The sequence below is a fragment of the Gallus gallus genome, chromosome 8 (assembly GCF_016699485.2).
Source record: "Gallus gallus isolate bGalGal1 chromosome 8, bGalGal1.mat.broiler.GRCg7b, whole genome shotgun sequence".
Taxonomy (NCBI): Eukaryota; Metazoa; Chordata; class Aves; order Galliformes; family Phasianidae; genus Gallus; species Gallus gallus.
In genome coordinates this window covers 10,982,302-10,997,718 of record NC_052539.1, presented here as the reverse complement: position 1 = coordinate 10,997,718, position 15,417 = coordinate 10,982,302, and the positions used below count along the sequence as shown (strand labels likewise).

Below are 15,417 nucleotides of genomic sequence, written 5' to 3'. Positions count from 1 at the left end.
GGATATACATAGTCACCTGGGAGAACTCAGGAAAGAGTTCTTTTCTAAAATACTTATGATTTTGGCTGCAGCATTTATTTTATTTCATACTACAGATGCTCTATAATAGCTTTTAAAAGATGTTAAATGCTAAATAACACAATTTAGAAGACTACTGTGTCTGAAATATCCATTCTTCTAAAAGAGGAAATTGCAATTTGCAGATAAATCAGGTGATTTTGGCTTGCTTAACTTTCTATCTGTTTTTGTACTTTCATTGGACATTGATTGCCCTTTTAAAGTCTCTGTAGGCATTACAGTAGCAAGCCTGTTTGTGACCAAAAAGCAGTTTTAAGTATCCTTAGAAAAACTGTTGTGTTCTGTGTATAGACTTCTTAAAAAATACAAGTTTTCAAAATATCCCACTGGGTCATTTCCCAGATCATTCGGTATTAGCAGTACAGGCCAAATTCAGATCTTAAGTAAAAAAAAAATGCAACAATTATTTTAGAAATCTATGTAATTTTTGACTGCCTATATAACTAATCGTCAGAAATTTCTAGATTCAACTTAAGTACTGAGCCACAGCCATTCTGCACACTCTTGCTTTAGTATACTCTTCTGTAGCGTTTCGTATTTGCCACCAGAAACTTGTAAATATTGTCACAGAGATTACTGACTGTAATATGTAGGCATATGTAGTTATTTATTTAAGACTGTTTGGTAGCCTAAGTCCACCATTGTATCCAAACATTACAAAATCTACATTAAAAACTCATTTAGTGTCCAGACTGCATTGTAATCTTCAAATAACAATAAAAACTGTGATATTAATTATATCACTTTCTTTTCAAATAAAATAAGAACATGTGCAGAGGTGCAGGCAGTGCCAGAGTGAGATCAATCAACTTTTATTAGAGTGTTCTTAGATTCATGCCTCTGTTTTGCTTACATACCACAGGACCTGGTCTTCCAGTGAGTCCCATAGGACCAGGTGGACCTCTCATTGCAATCTGAGAAAACAAACAGAACAAGTCATCAGGTGCCAAGGAAAAGCTGACAGCCCAGCACACAAATTCTGTATTAACACAGTGTCATAATGCACTATCAAATGGCCCCATAATTCACTCAGTTATGAGTGTATTCTGTCGTAGGGATATCTACCATCATGAAATGTTGCTTACAGCTCTTTACTTCACATGACATGACTTCTGAATGTCATAAAATGGAAATTCATTTGGAATTATACTCTTGTGGCAGTTCTATTTGCAGGCTCTTACCCTTGCTTGCTGAAGAATAGCTTGTGCTTGAGCCTCCTGAGCTGAGATTGTTGGGCCTTTCTCACCATCTCCACCAAAGCGGAACTACAGGTATCAAAACAAGAAATGGAATTCAGAGTTTATAAAATGAAAAGCATACTTCTTATTCACTGCAATCGTGTAAACCACTTTGAAGACACTAGGTCTCAGTATTTAGTTCATTCCATTAACTTCAGTAGACTGCTGCACTGGGGACTGGGGCCACTGGATCCAGTATATATATTAAAAGTAAGAGTTTTTAGAACTGAAGAACAAATCTGATTACTTAAGTGAAAATAATTTGTTTATTGTATTTTTTAAAAATTAAAACGTATCAAAGTTAATTAACTTTCAGTGCATTTTTAGCTATCTACAGAAAAATTAAATTTAACTTAAGGCAGAATTCAATGTGAAAAAGACGTGGTATCTAAGAGGAAAGAGTTTTGTGTAATTTCTGACAATTTCAAAATAAACTAATACTCTGCACTTATGGTCTGTTACTGTTCATGAAACTGCTGGTAGAAGCTTTGCAGTTTTGAAGGGACACTGAGCTGCAACGAGTAGCGTGGTTTTCCAAAGGTATGGCATGAGCACAGTGGATGTCAGGGCAATGAATCTTTCACTGCCCACAGCAGTCTGTTTGTATGGTTTACCTATGCCCAGAGTTGGCATGGTAACTGAAGTTTTTATTCTGCAATCATAGTAAGATCAGAATGAAAGGCTTTCTTTGGCAAAGTGATGGAAAGCTTACTTGCTTTAGAGCCCTGCAATTAAGTACCTGACTCTTCTCATATAAGAAAGGAAGAGCACTATCAAGCTTGCTGCCATTTGAAAGGAAGCCAGATGGCTTTGCAGGCATCTGCATAATGCAGAATCAGCACAACTTTCAAAATATTGTTCGAAGCAATTAGTTATCTTGCATCCATTGAAAGAGTGAACCTATTTTTATGAATTCAAGCCCTACACATGATAACGAAGAGCCTCACAAAGGCCTCTCCTACATGTCCTTTGGGACTCTGAACGCATCTCTGATGGTCTAGCTACTGCCAGATTTGAATCCTGCTGTTTATTCCTTTACACCAGAATGGGTCTCAAGCTGGTCAGCAGGTCATCTGTAATAAAAGGATAGCGACTCTCAGTGGAGCCTGTAAGTGGCTGGGGGAGAATAAGCAATTAGGAATGAGAATTATGACTGTAACAGTGATGATAGCTACACTGTCCAGAGTAATAAAGCTCCCAAGAAATGCTCATTAATTTGGAAATCTGCTAAAAATAAAAGTGACATTTTATACTCCAAAACATCTATCCTCATTTTCTATGATTAAATATTTAAACAGCTCCTGATTTTTAGAAAAAACTATATCACCTCATTGCAGCTGAAACTAGACCTGGAAGACACCATTTTCTCCACTGAATATTTAGAAAATGCAGTAGAATAGCAGCATATTTCAAATACTTAGCAAAGATCAACCTGAGCCACAGACTCAGAAACAATATGATGTCCTAAAAATAAGACAGTAAATGAAAATGATAAAGAAGTCTGGATGTTGGTTAAACCACTAGGACAGAATTCAGGACAGCCAGAAACAATTAATAAATTCTTTCTGAGAAACTTCTCTTTTGACTTAGAAAACTACTTGAGCTCAGACTGATTAACATCTTAAACAAAGGCTTGTGGTATTTTATAAATTAACTGATAGGTAACGTATTAGTCCACACTTACTACTTTTAATGGAACAAAGTAGTAAATCAACCTCTTCTTTCACAGCAATTACAGGTGGAAGAATGATTTGGGAATAATACTTGAGTGGCATTTTTTCACCAACTAATTATTGGGGATTAAATATTTCTGTTATGCAGCCTGCTGTGATAACAAAACACTAGTGCAAGCATGAGATAAAAAACACAAGCTTACTTTAATAATCTTTCATTGATTGTTTCTTAAATAAAAAATAAACTTAAAATCATCCTTTCCTCACTGATGCTTATGTTGCCTCTTGGAACAGAACTGTGGCAACTACAGCTCTGAGCCTTGTCACAGAGATCATCTCACAGAAAATATCTCCCTTTCCTTTACAATTGTTTTATTATTACTCTGGTATGTTATTACTCATGAAATCTTTCAAATATACAAACACTGGAATAATAACTTCCATGCACACAGTACATTTCATAGTAAAAAGCTGCAAGACACTTTTGAGAGCTTTGAGCTTGTCACTCCACCTACTAAAACAGATGGTGTTTTGCTTTGATTCCAGTGGGAGCAGAGCTGGCTATGTGCATCTATTTCTATTCAAAGGATGCTCTGACTTTTCAAAGAGGACAGTGAAGTCCAATTTTAGGCACAGAAAGTTTAAAACTCTCTAAGTGAAGGAGATTTGAAAGCACACATGCCTGCCTTTGTGCAACAGCAAATTCCTTGTTTAGGAAATAAGTATCAGATAATAGCTACCGTTGAAAAAAGAAGGACCATTTTAGTATATGCAATACAGTCATGTAGGTTCTGATTAGGCAGCCATGCAGGAGCTAATGCCTATGTTTTGCCTGAAAAGAAAAACCAACAAATGACCTCCAAATGATTAAACCATACAAGAAACTCTATCATCTCTCATTCCAAACACAAAATAAGATGAAAAAGTAAGTACCTTTACATTTATTGAAACATTATTTTTTTGGAGTCTGACTACCCTGGAACCATAATGCAACTTACCGGCAGCATTAACATGGTACCTGGGGGACCTGCTAAACCATCAGCACCAGGGAGACCAGGACGACCAGGTGGACCCTGGGAGAATACAGGGATGACAGAAAAATGAATGAGAATGAAAGGACAGTTATTTAAGGAAAACCTTTTGAATCACTTATGCTAGTATTCATAATGAGGCACTTTGGGAATGTTATTGTGGTAGTTAAAGAAGTAGGCTTGGGCAAAACATTCAGCAATAGGGAAGAAAGCTATTCTCTCTAATTACCCCACAAATTGTTTTAAAAATGATGTGAGGAGAACCTAGCTTTCATAGGTTAAGCTGTGTTGAGGTGTTCCAGTGTTTATTTTATCTGATACATAGAAAACTAACACTGCTGATTTTCTTTAAAATTTTTTGAGGAGGTTTAATTTTGAATGGCTTTTTATGAACTATAAAGACATGAGTCTTTATAGTTATGATTTGAAATCCATTTTCATGAATTCTCTCTTCTGTGCCCATTTAAAAAGAGCTATATTTTTTGTGTAAAAAAAAACAACTGACTTAAGTGATTCCTTTTGGCACTCAAGAGTTGAAGAAAACAATGAGAAAGCTGATCCTAAAAAATGTGGTCTTTTTTCCTCTCTCAAGGAATTAAGATCAATAATCTGTTATTTTTAGCTCTTTCTCCAAAAAGTTTGGAACATCATAGAACAAATCCCTATTAATGGCATACTATGGGTAGATTGTAAATAGAGAATTATTGCCAATTAAGAAGTATTGAATAACATGATGTCATAATTAGAAAGAAGCATTATATATCTAGGCATTTCAGAGTTAACATTAAAAATTGTTAAATGCATCCACAAAGCAATCAAAGTACCTTCACTCTGACCTGTAGCAACTTTATGCCATATTATTACGAGACTTTGTGTTACCAAGTGAACCCAAGCATTCTTTTTTCACTTTTTTCTCCCACAGCCGCATTTTATATGAGTGAAATTAATTAATGCAGTGAGTACAAGTGAGACTTATACATAAGTGTTCTTCTACAGCACGGTATGTTCATTCATTTCTCAATTATCTTATACCCAATATTAGGATTAGAATGTCAGAATAACTTATTACAACAGCTGAAGTACCATAGGCATTTTTTACCTAAACGATGTTCCTTTTCTGGAGAGGCAATGTTACTTTTCTACCTTTTTAACCAAAGATGAAAACTAGTCAGAATAGTTATAGAAAGAGCTACAGTCTCTACTCATGTACACCAATTGTTTTATAACAAAAAAGTCAAATGTGCCCACACGTGTTGAAGTTAGGCATGTTACTTCACTAGGATTGAATCTGAAAGGAGAATTTAGTTCCAAACATCTGCATTGTTCTAGTGGGTTTGGTAACTAATTCCTACAATTATCCCTTTGCATAATGTATCTTTTTAAATACAAGAAATGAAGTCTATTCCATGGCTGTTTATTCAAGAATTTTCTTATAAGCAACTTAGTGAGCAGTCAGGTTAAAAACTGAGTATTATGTGGATTTCTTCCATTTTAATGTATTAAAATTCCAATTTTATCAGTTCAGATTCCAAAATAAATCAGATTCCAAAATACAGTTAATCTACAGGAAAGAAATGTGAAATTAAAGTGCATGCTGGTTTATTATCAAGGTGAAGTGTTGGGATTTTACTATTATATATTTACTGAGGCAAATGAGTCTTAGCACCTTGCACTCACAAATTCTGTAGAACAATGACATTGTTTTTCTCTGCATCTCTACATTTTATGGCTGAGGTCATGTTGATTTTTTCAAGATCCATACAAGGTATTTTAACCTACTATTTTTTTCTATTTTAAAATTATTTACATCAGAACATACACAGACATACAGGCAAACTGGAACTTTATTCTTTTTCACTTTCATTTAGAAGATATTTCTACCATTAATTAAATATTTATCCAGTTTTTCAGTTGATGTACTCAGCTGAGTGAATCAGCCTCAGTTCCACTCAATTTTCTTATGCTGTTTTTCAGATCAGGACCTAACACACTTGCTGTTGTATAATTAATGCAAGACGTACCAGGAATACCAGGATAATCTGTATGTTGACTTACCCTTTCACCAGGGTCACCTGGAGGACCAACAGGACCTTGTAAGCCTGGAGGACCCGTAAGACCCTATGGAAAATGAATGACAAATTATTATGTTGAATGATGGCTCACAGCACGTTTTTGATTTTTTTTTTTTTCTGGAAAGTTACGTGGAATACATATTTTGAGAAAGTTGCATATATTAGTGCATAACTTTTTTTTCTTATGAAGATTTGTAGTTAATACTTGGAAGTATTTGATTTCCACATGCAGTCAGCTTGCTGCATGCTCTCACTGAAAATGCTGGACATGACCCTTGTTTACTTCCTTCTTATAACACTAAGTCCAATACATCTCCTGTGAACTATGATACGATCAATTTTGTATTAACTCATGAATACCAAAACACAATGGCAATAAAAAAAATTGTAATTAATCTACATACAGCAGGTCCTCTTGGTCCCGGCGGTCCTTCAATGAGCATACCCTGTTGCAGGGAGAAAAAAAGATACTAACTGGTCACATCTTGGACAAAGATATAACAATTTTTCTAGCTGAACTATTAGAAGTAATATTTCTTAGTTTTATGACAAACTTTTCTTAGGATCTTCTGTCCACATAGTGTAATAATATAGAATTTTGGTGAATAAGTTTGTGGGATGTCTTACTTTTTGTCCTACAAGTTTTCAACTAAAAAATAATTAACAAAATAAATGCACTTTAAATTCAGCTGCTGTATGATGTTTTAAACCTATTTTGATTTCTTTTTTAGGAATTACGTTGAGTTCTTCATAGGTCATTTACTAGAATTAGAATCGGAATTGTTCTGTTACTTAAAAATTAGAAAGACTTCTTGGCTACAGGGATTTTGTAGTACTAGATTCACTATAACAATTTATTTTTAATATATTGTTAAATAATTTATATGAATAATTATGGTAATTATGGTAATAATAATGCTGAGAGTCTTATAGCACCTCATAATACATTTTCAGAGTGTAGATGCCAGACTGATTTCCAGGTCACACTAAGACCCAGGAACAGATGACCTCCACTTATGCCTGGCTTTCCACAGGAAGGAAGACTGGGCAAGAGAGCTGGAAGCTAGCTGTAGTGAACTCCAAAAATGTTGGAGAGTGGCAGTGGATACCTCTTCAGTATTATGGGAGTAAACTATATCTTACAAAGTCTAAAAAACTATGCATTTTATGAGATAACACATAGTGAGCTTCTTCACAGATCATGACTGACAAGTTAGTCTTAACATACAGCTTATTCATTACTGTATTCCTCTATCTTTGGTGAATGGCAACCGAAAAAAATTCTAATCCTAGGATAGAAATATAGAATCAAAGGGAGCTCTTGGATCACAGAATTCAGAGGTTGAGGTTTACATAATGATGACACATAATAGTTTTTTATCATGCTTCAACTTTAGCTATTTTTTCCCCTTAATATTTCGTTCCTCATTTGCTATGAAATAGAAAACATACCAAACTTTAAATTCTATTTGAGTCAAATACATATTTGAAAGCACTACTTGAAAATTCTAGAAGAATGAACCACACTAGCACTGAATTCCTGCCACATACTAAAAAATAGAACATTTTCATATAATCTTTTTAAAATCCAGGTATATTTTATTTTATAACCATTACGCAGTAGTATAACATCCTGCTGCAAAAGCGAAATAATTGCCACACTACTTAAAGATGAGAAGACATATGTAGGCTATTGCTCCCTTACTGCAATTATGAGCAAGTTATAATATTTGAAACAAGTATTTAATTATACCTTCAGCTGTTTGATTGCACAAGCATGGGTTAAACATTCAAGCATTTATTTAGGCTCTTAAGTGGACTTCCCAGCCCATGCTGAAACCTGTACCTACAGTGTTACCTGAGCTGGAAGTTGGAAGCTATCCCTGCATGTTTGTCCAAGCTGCAGTTACACTAACTGGCCTGAAGAGCAGATCTACACAAGAAGATTCTCCTTGTTTTAAGTGGTATGTGGTTAGTCTCTTGTGAAACAGAAAGAGAAGGCTGAACAGGCTACTGTCTTTTGTCACCTTTACACAGTCCACACTGCAGGTGATTGTTTCAGAGATCACGGATAAGGTTACTGTCATTGTATCATGAATGACGTAGTTTGAAAACAATTTATCAACAGTGTGCAAGTTATATAGTGCTAAAGAAAAACTCACCCACGTCTGTACTTACGGGTTCAATCACAGCTGGTTCTCCCTTTTGTCCTTTTTCTCCATAAGCCCCATGTTGTGTTACCTGACCAGTAAAAACAGCCCCCACAATGAAAATAAGTAGAAGGCCTAAGGACCTAGCACAATAAAGAATTACAACAACCAGTAACTGAAAGCTAAAGCTGGAACTGTACTGTGCTATGAAAAATATATCACAGATACACATATCAGTCAAAAATGTTTAATACAAAAATTGCATGAACACTGTTTAAATCACTGGATATCACCAATTTGTAGAAGTAAAATTAGTTTTCCAATGAGATTCAATAGTTTGCATTCCATGGTTTCCATTAGGACTTCTAAGATTTAAGATTTCTAAGACCTAAATTTTCTGTGTGCATGTCACAGAGTTGTTTCTTGTCATATTTGAATGAACATATGCTCAGCAATTAGCAACTATTTTCATGGTCTTCTGAGGTAAGCAACTAGAGATTCCCTGCCCCTTCAAGTGTCTAATTCCATTCTTTAGTCATCTAATGAATGAAAGTAAGTTAGTCTGAGTCTGTGATTACGTGGCTTAAGTGGGAGAAGAATTAAGTGGCACTGCAAACATTAAATAGTGTTTAATGTATAGTCAGTTATGCCTCCTAACTATATGAACTAGCATCAACTGCAAAATTCTTTTAAGGTCAGCTCTATGGAAAGTTTTAGGTTCAGGACTGAGATAACAGCATGACCTAAAACAACAGGTCAATAACGCATGCTAATGGCAAAACACAGCCAGATTCAAGTTTCAAACAGTGAAGGAAGAAATGTTTTTATTCAAACCATGAGATATATGTTTTTCTTCAGAACTACCTCTCTTGATTGGCAATATATCAACTTCAAACTAGAAATTAAGTCCAGTGCTTGTCAGATGAGAATTTGTTGCTTTCAGTAGAATGATTTCACGTTTATGCTAAAGAAGATTGGGATTTGAACATTTCAAATTACTCTGAAGATAATGCCACAGTATTTTAATATGAGTTATTTTGGAAAGGAAAAACAGAGGTACATACTCATTGATCGTGCATTTCATACTGATTTATGAAATTACACATCTCTCTGTACAATAGTTCATATAAACCATGTAGTAAGTGATACAGATAATTATGCTTGATTATATTCACACGATTGTAAAAAAAGGACACTGAGTACATATTGTAAAAATTACTCCTTTCTTGAAAGTTTCCAGGTACTTTTCACCTTGCCTTTTTGATCAAAGTTAGAACTTAACTTGCTTTAAATACATCCATATGTCAAAAGAAAATTATATGATACCTCTAGTTCAGCAGGTGAAAGCATTAATAAAGCTAGAGTCCAGGTTCCAATTCAAGCTTCCTGAATCCTTCAGTTTTGGAGCAAGGCATTTTAAGGTGAAATTTACACCAGGGAATAGAGTCTACACAGCCATTTGCTTAATGCAAACGGTGCCTTATGGGCTCTTTCCTTTGCAGATAATCTGGCCTTTTCTGTGTCATTCTAACACATTGTTCCCATCTGTACTAGAAGGAGAAAAGTAAGCTTGTATCTCATTGCACAGATAAAGATCATTAAAAAAATACAATGACCTCAACCGAGATTCGAAAGCAGTGATAAATGAAATACAGAAGCATGGATTTCAAGATTGGCAGAGAAAAGCAATCTCACAGCATTTGCTTTTATTTCTTGAATTCTTTGTAAACTGCAATTTCAAGTTTGTGAGGCTAGAACAAAGACTGAGCAAACACTGCTAAGAAAATTCTCCAAGTTGGAATTAGTTCTGCTTCTAGCCTGTCACGTTAGTTTTCTCTGCTGATTCTACAGTCTAGTAAACTGGTAAATGAGGGTGCTGGCACAACCAAGGGAAAACTAAAGCCTTCCTTTAAGCCTGTGATTAAGTCAGAGGGAAAGACACAGCTCTAAAATACAGAAAAAAAGAGCACTATGTCATCCTATCTTCCTTTACATATACTGAGCTTTTAAATCACTCCTGCAAGGTCATAAAACTGTCACTGTTGACTAAGCTTATTTTCATAAATGAGTTCAGAACTTTATCTTTTGGTTTTTATCCTTGGAAAGTAGTAGAGGCCATATTATACTAAGAACTTACATATAATTCAACTTGTTAATGTAATCATATAACAATACTGATATTATTTAGTTCTTGCACCTGTTATAGAACTTACATTCTTTCCAGCTTTAGCTCTAGTTTAGAAAGATTTAAAAATCTGTGTTCATTTTTATCATTTATTCTTGGAATTCCAAATCTCTTCTCTCCTCTATTTCCCTCCCAACTTCAACCCCCCCTTACTCCCTTCATCAGAACTGACAAAAAACCTGCATATAATAAAATCAAAAACTCAGGATTACTAGAACAAGTGGACAAGTTTGATCCACAGCCTATAAAAAGTAGTGTGAATACACCTTGTATGTACAATGAAGTCTGGATCAGGCTCTTTAGAGTTATGAGATTATGTAACTATAAAACATTGCTAAATTAAATTAATCTGCATTATGCCTTTAATCAACTTACGCTTGTTTCTGTGATATCAGTCTCTGCAGGAACACCTGGACCAAACTCCTCATTAGTAGAATCAGTCGGTTTCTCTTCATATTCTTTATATTCATAAAAATCATATTCGCCTAAATCTCCATCTACCAGAAGATCAGATTCACTGAGGTCTACTCCTCTGCTTCCATATTCAGTTTCCTCAGTTTTTTTATCATAATCCTCTCCAGTTATGTATTCTTCAGCAAATACTTCTTCAACAGGTTTTTGCTATTCATATCAGTAGCAAAGATTTGGGAATAGGAGGAATATGTGAGTTAATGTTAGTAAAGCAATATAGGCATATGCTCATCCACAATGATGACTTGCCAAAAAGAAAAAGGAACAGTAGAACTACAGCACACTGTCTTTTAATTGGAGTCTGAAGGAATGGAACTCCAGTCTTTCAGAGTAATTAAAAGATCTTTGTACACATAGTACAAAGAAGTAATGCCTTCATACTTTATTTTCTTTTAATTTCCAAAACCTCTGAATTCAATATACCCAGTACGTTATGTGTAATGCTTGCTTAATGTTGCATTAGTGCCAAATACAGCTAAGTTTCTCTGCTTGGTTTCACACATAGGTATTCATGAATGAACACATACGCAGTAGTGAACAGCGAATAAATTCAGAGCTAACACATGTTAGCTAACACAACAACCAGTGAATAAATTCAGACTTGTGTACAATGACAATGTGCAGAAAGTGCAAACAGCAATTTTGCTAAGCCCAGCCACCTTCACTATCTTGCATCTACAAATCCCAATCCCAAGCTAAATGTTTCTTTTCCTCTTTTCATGATTTTGCAGTTAATTTATCGTACCAGAAGTAGAGTTTGTGTCTGTCACGTCATTTAAAATATATTTTTGGTTGAGTCAAGTTCCACCTGCAAAACTCAGATTAATTTTAACATTTCTCAAAGTTCAACATTGCTTGTAACTTCCAACTTCGATTATGCAAAGTGTCAAACCAAGCAATCAACTTATAAGCACAAAAGCTTTTAAAAGGATGCTGTATCTGAGATGTACAAAACTATTTGTGGGGGAAAAAAAAAAAAAAAAAAACTGCTTTATTCAGTTACAAAAATCTCTTGAAAGAATAGTTTTGAAAGGAATCAAACTCAAGTTATTGCTAAAATGAGATGGTTATTCCAGAGATGAACTAGTATGATCTTAAAAATGTATATTAAGAAGCTAATCAACATCCAGAGTCATTAAAACACACTGCATTTAAAACAAAGGCCAGATTCTAATTTGACAGCTGTCTAATTCCATTAGCTACAGGACTACGAGTTTTCCCTTATAGTAGAGTAAACGCAGATCTGAAGCAATTCTTAGCCAGATTATGCCCTTAAGCAGAACTATTCTCATTAAGGACATAAGTTTGCACTTTGGATCTATCTCATTACAATTGTTCTATTGTACAATTAGTCTATTCTTGCCCAAAAAGCAGAATAATTCTATATTCCTCTGTCTATTAACATGTGAGAGGTAAACATGAGATTTAATACAAGAACACTAGAATAAGTAAAGTATCTCTTAATTCATGTTCACCAAGATACATAAGAGGAAAGCAGGAAAACAAATGGGGATTCTCTTCCTCTCTCATTTTGATCTTTAAATCAAAGAAAGTGTGGAACAAATACTACTTTTAAATCCACAACATAAAGTACCTTGAAATTTCAGGGGTCAGTTTTGTACATCTTATAAGCAACATATTTTCATTTGCAAACAATATGTAAAAGAAAAATGATATTTCCTGTAATCAATCATCGTTTTTCTAAAGCTAATTAATATACAGACATTAATCAACACTGCCTTGTAGGTGTAGTAATGTTAACAAAATAATGTTTAGGCTTGCCAGTGTGGATTTCTGAAAACATAGTTTATACTAAGCTGAAATAATCATTTTATCTTTTTGATCATTCAAAACACAAAGCTTCATTTGAATAGAATCTCAGTGAGAAATAATTAAGTTTTGTTGGCTGAAGAACTATTAAAAGGAGGCTTTGTTTTCTGAGTCAACCTCAATACATAACTATGCTTGCATTCGTTCTTTTCTTTAGTTAGGCTTGTTTTATGCTGCATCTTAAGAGTGACACAAAAAAATTAGAGAGTGCACTTCCAATTACAGCAGGAGAACTGTGTCTACTATTTAACCTAATTTATACTAGACATAGCTCCATTCATATCCACACTGAATGCAACAACCCTGCATTCCCACAGAATGAATCAGTGAATGATTTTCAGAATCATGAACTTTGCATGAGTACCGCAGATCTTAGAACCAAGGGGAGCTTTGCCCAGGAAAACACTAGGTTCTGATATTGGCTGAGAAACCATAAAATCTTATTAATTGCTATTACAAATACATATATCTTCACAGACTGATATTCTTCCTTTAACAGTGTGCTGTTTTGATTTATTGACAGCTGACAGGTAAGTATATTTGCCTATAATTTTCTCAAGCATTCTCATTACCTCATTGGCTTCAGTAGTTCTGGAGGGTGCTTCTGTCCGGGGCCCATAGTCATTTCCAGCTACGCTATATTCTTGAAATTCATCAACAATGTTTGCCTAATATTAAAGAAAAAGTACATTATTAAAAAAAAATCCTGTAGGAAAAATCAAGAAGTCTCACTTTTATTCAGGTTATGTTATAAGCCAGATATTCATCTGGTGGAGCTGTCTATTTTTTTCTCATCATCAGAGATCTTCCACTCTTGGCCTGGGAAAGATCTTGATTTTTTCTTTGCTACTTTTACCCCTAGTTTGTCTTTTGTTGCTGCTTGATAACTTTTCTTCTTCTTGGATGCATATTTTTCAGATTTTTTTGTTGTGGCCTTTTGGGATTTGTCCTTTGAGCTAGTGGCCACTGTCCTCTTCTTCTTTTTGACCATGGCTTTCCTTTTCTGCAAATGTTATGAAAGATGGAATGGGAAAACATAAAGAAAATGAAAAGAAAATGAATGAATGAATGAATGAATGAAGGAATGAAGGAATGATTGAACGAAGCGTATATGAATTTGAGATGAATGCTCTCAGTTGTGAGGCCTTCCATAGCTAAGTAAAAGCAAGTGTTAAAGCTGAAGAGTAAAGAAATGAGTAAAAGAAAAACATTAAGCTTACATATAGATGACACAAATTGACAAACCACATGGTAAGGGACAGCTGGACACCAGACAACAAACAGATCAGATTCTGTTACCTCTGTTTGTGCTATTGTCTCTTCAAACAGTGGGGGTCCCTCTGTTACAGACTCAGTTTCTTTATAATCTGCATCCCCATACTCATAGTCATATTCGATAAAATCTTCTGGTGTGTACTACACAGCAAATGGAAAAATATCAGGCATTCCCACGTTAGTGGTAGCAAATTAGATTTGCAATAATGGAAAGCATCGTAACCTCTACCTAGGAGTAAAGCTTAAGGTGATTAAGTTAGCATGAACAATTATATATAATTGGGGGGAAAAATACCATTTCTTATTCTGCTCAAAGCACAATGAAAAAATAGTAAAAGTAGTAATAATAATAAAACACAGTAGTAGCATCAGGAAAAAAAAAGCTTTTATTGGACTGAATAGAAAGACTCAGCTATAACTTGGATTACTAGGAGCAACAATTTATGTTTGTGAAATAATGTATTTATTTAATATTTTGAGTGCCTCTTTTACCTATACACTTTTATCTGTGTTTTCAGGTGGTCAGGAGAGCTGAAGAGATGCCTATATCTGACATGAATAGCATAAGTAATTTCAGATTCAGGAAAGAGCCTACAACTCACAAATAACCATGCCTATCCTCGTGTTTGGAGAGATTTAGTTCCTCAGACCAGGACATCTCCATGATACATACTATCTGAGCAAATACTTTACTGATATAATTTAATTTAAGGTGAGATTCCAAGTTGCTGTAAATTACTCCATAGTTCTGTATCTATAATAAAAAGTATCAGGCAGAGATTTGGCCCACAAGACTTTTACAAATGAAAATGTGCTTACAATTAGATCCTGTAATTTTATGACACTAGCTAGGGAGATGGGAACTCCTGAACTATCATCTCAGCTCTGCCATGAAGGTCTAGATTAGGTGTACCAACTGCTACACATAGCAGCTGAGAAGAAAGTGAAGTTTTTACTTACTACCTCCACCATGCTTGAAGATATAGGGACTAATTGGTCCTGTAAATTCAAGCAGTCTCACGGATACTACCAATTCTTTTTACATCTCCAGGCAGCCAAAAGGAGGTGGAATTGGGGCCAGAATCCCACCAATTTAACCCTTTTCCGTGTTTAGAATATTAGAAACATTCTAATGTGCATCATGGGAACTAATGACTTCTGAAATCTGTTATCTTTTTCTATAAACCAGCATCATTGCCTGAAGAATGAAGACAATATCTATTTGTTTCTTCAGACTACTGAGAGGATTACAAGTCTAAATGGCTCCGAGAATTCATGGAAGTAATAAATAACATCAGTAAAAGAAAGAGACATTTTAGAAAAAAGTTATAAATGAGATTTTAAAAAAATGTCAAAATTCTAAACTCTATTCTACTATGTGATCTAATGTCCGGCTTAACTGTTTTCTCTGTCA

The 15,417-nt window shown here is 34.7% G+C and overlaps 1 protein-coding gene across 9 annotated transcripts in view; it reads right to left on the bottom strand.

Moving 5' to 3' along the window:
* Positions 1-15,417, bottom strand: part of COL11A1 (collagen type XI alpha 1 chain) — a 146,843-nt gene that overhangs the window by 85,605 nt on the left and 45,821 nt on the right. For 5 of the 9 annotated variants that reach the window (XR_005861921.2, XR_005861922.2, XM_040704931.2 and 2 more), the window contains exons 6-14: positions 14,028-14,144; positions 13,301-13,396; positions 10,803-11,048; positions 8,271-8,333; positions 6,497-6,538; positions 6,076-6,138; positions 3,988-4,062; positions 1,260-1,343; positions 936-992 (exon numbers count right to left, since the gene is read on the bottom strand). Coding sequence is in view for 7 of the 9 variants with exons in the window: in XM_040704931.2 (XP_040560865.1) it covers positions 936-992; positions 1,260-1,343; positions 3,988-4,062; positions 6,076-6,138; positions 6,497-6,538; positions 8,271-8,333; positions 10,803-11,048; positions 13,301-13,396; positions 14,028-14,144 (843 nt within the window). In the remaining 2 variants the exon portion in view is untranslated. Of the gene's footprint in view, positions 1-935; positions 993-1,259; positions 1,344-3,987; positions 4,063-6,075; positions 6,139-6,496; positions 6,539-8,270; positions 8,334-10,802; positions 11,049-13,300; positions 13,397-13,578; positions 13,732-14,027; positions 14,145-15,417 lie in introns of all 9 variants that reach the window. The other 4 variants (XM_001231623.7, XM_004936545.5, XM_001231650.7 and 1 more) reach the window with 4 other exon arrangements.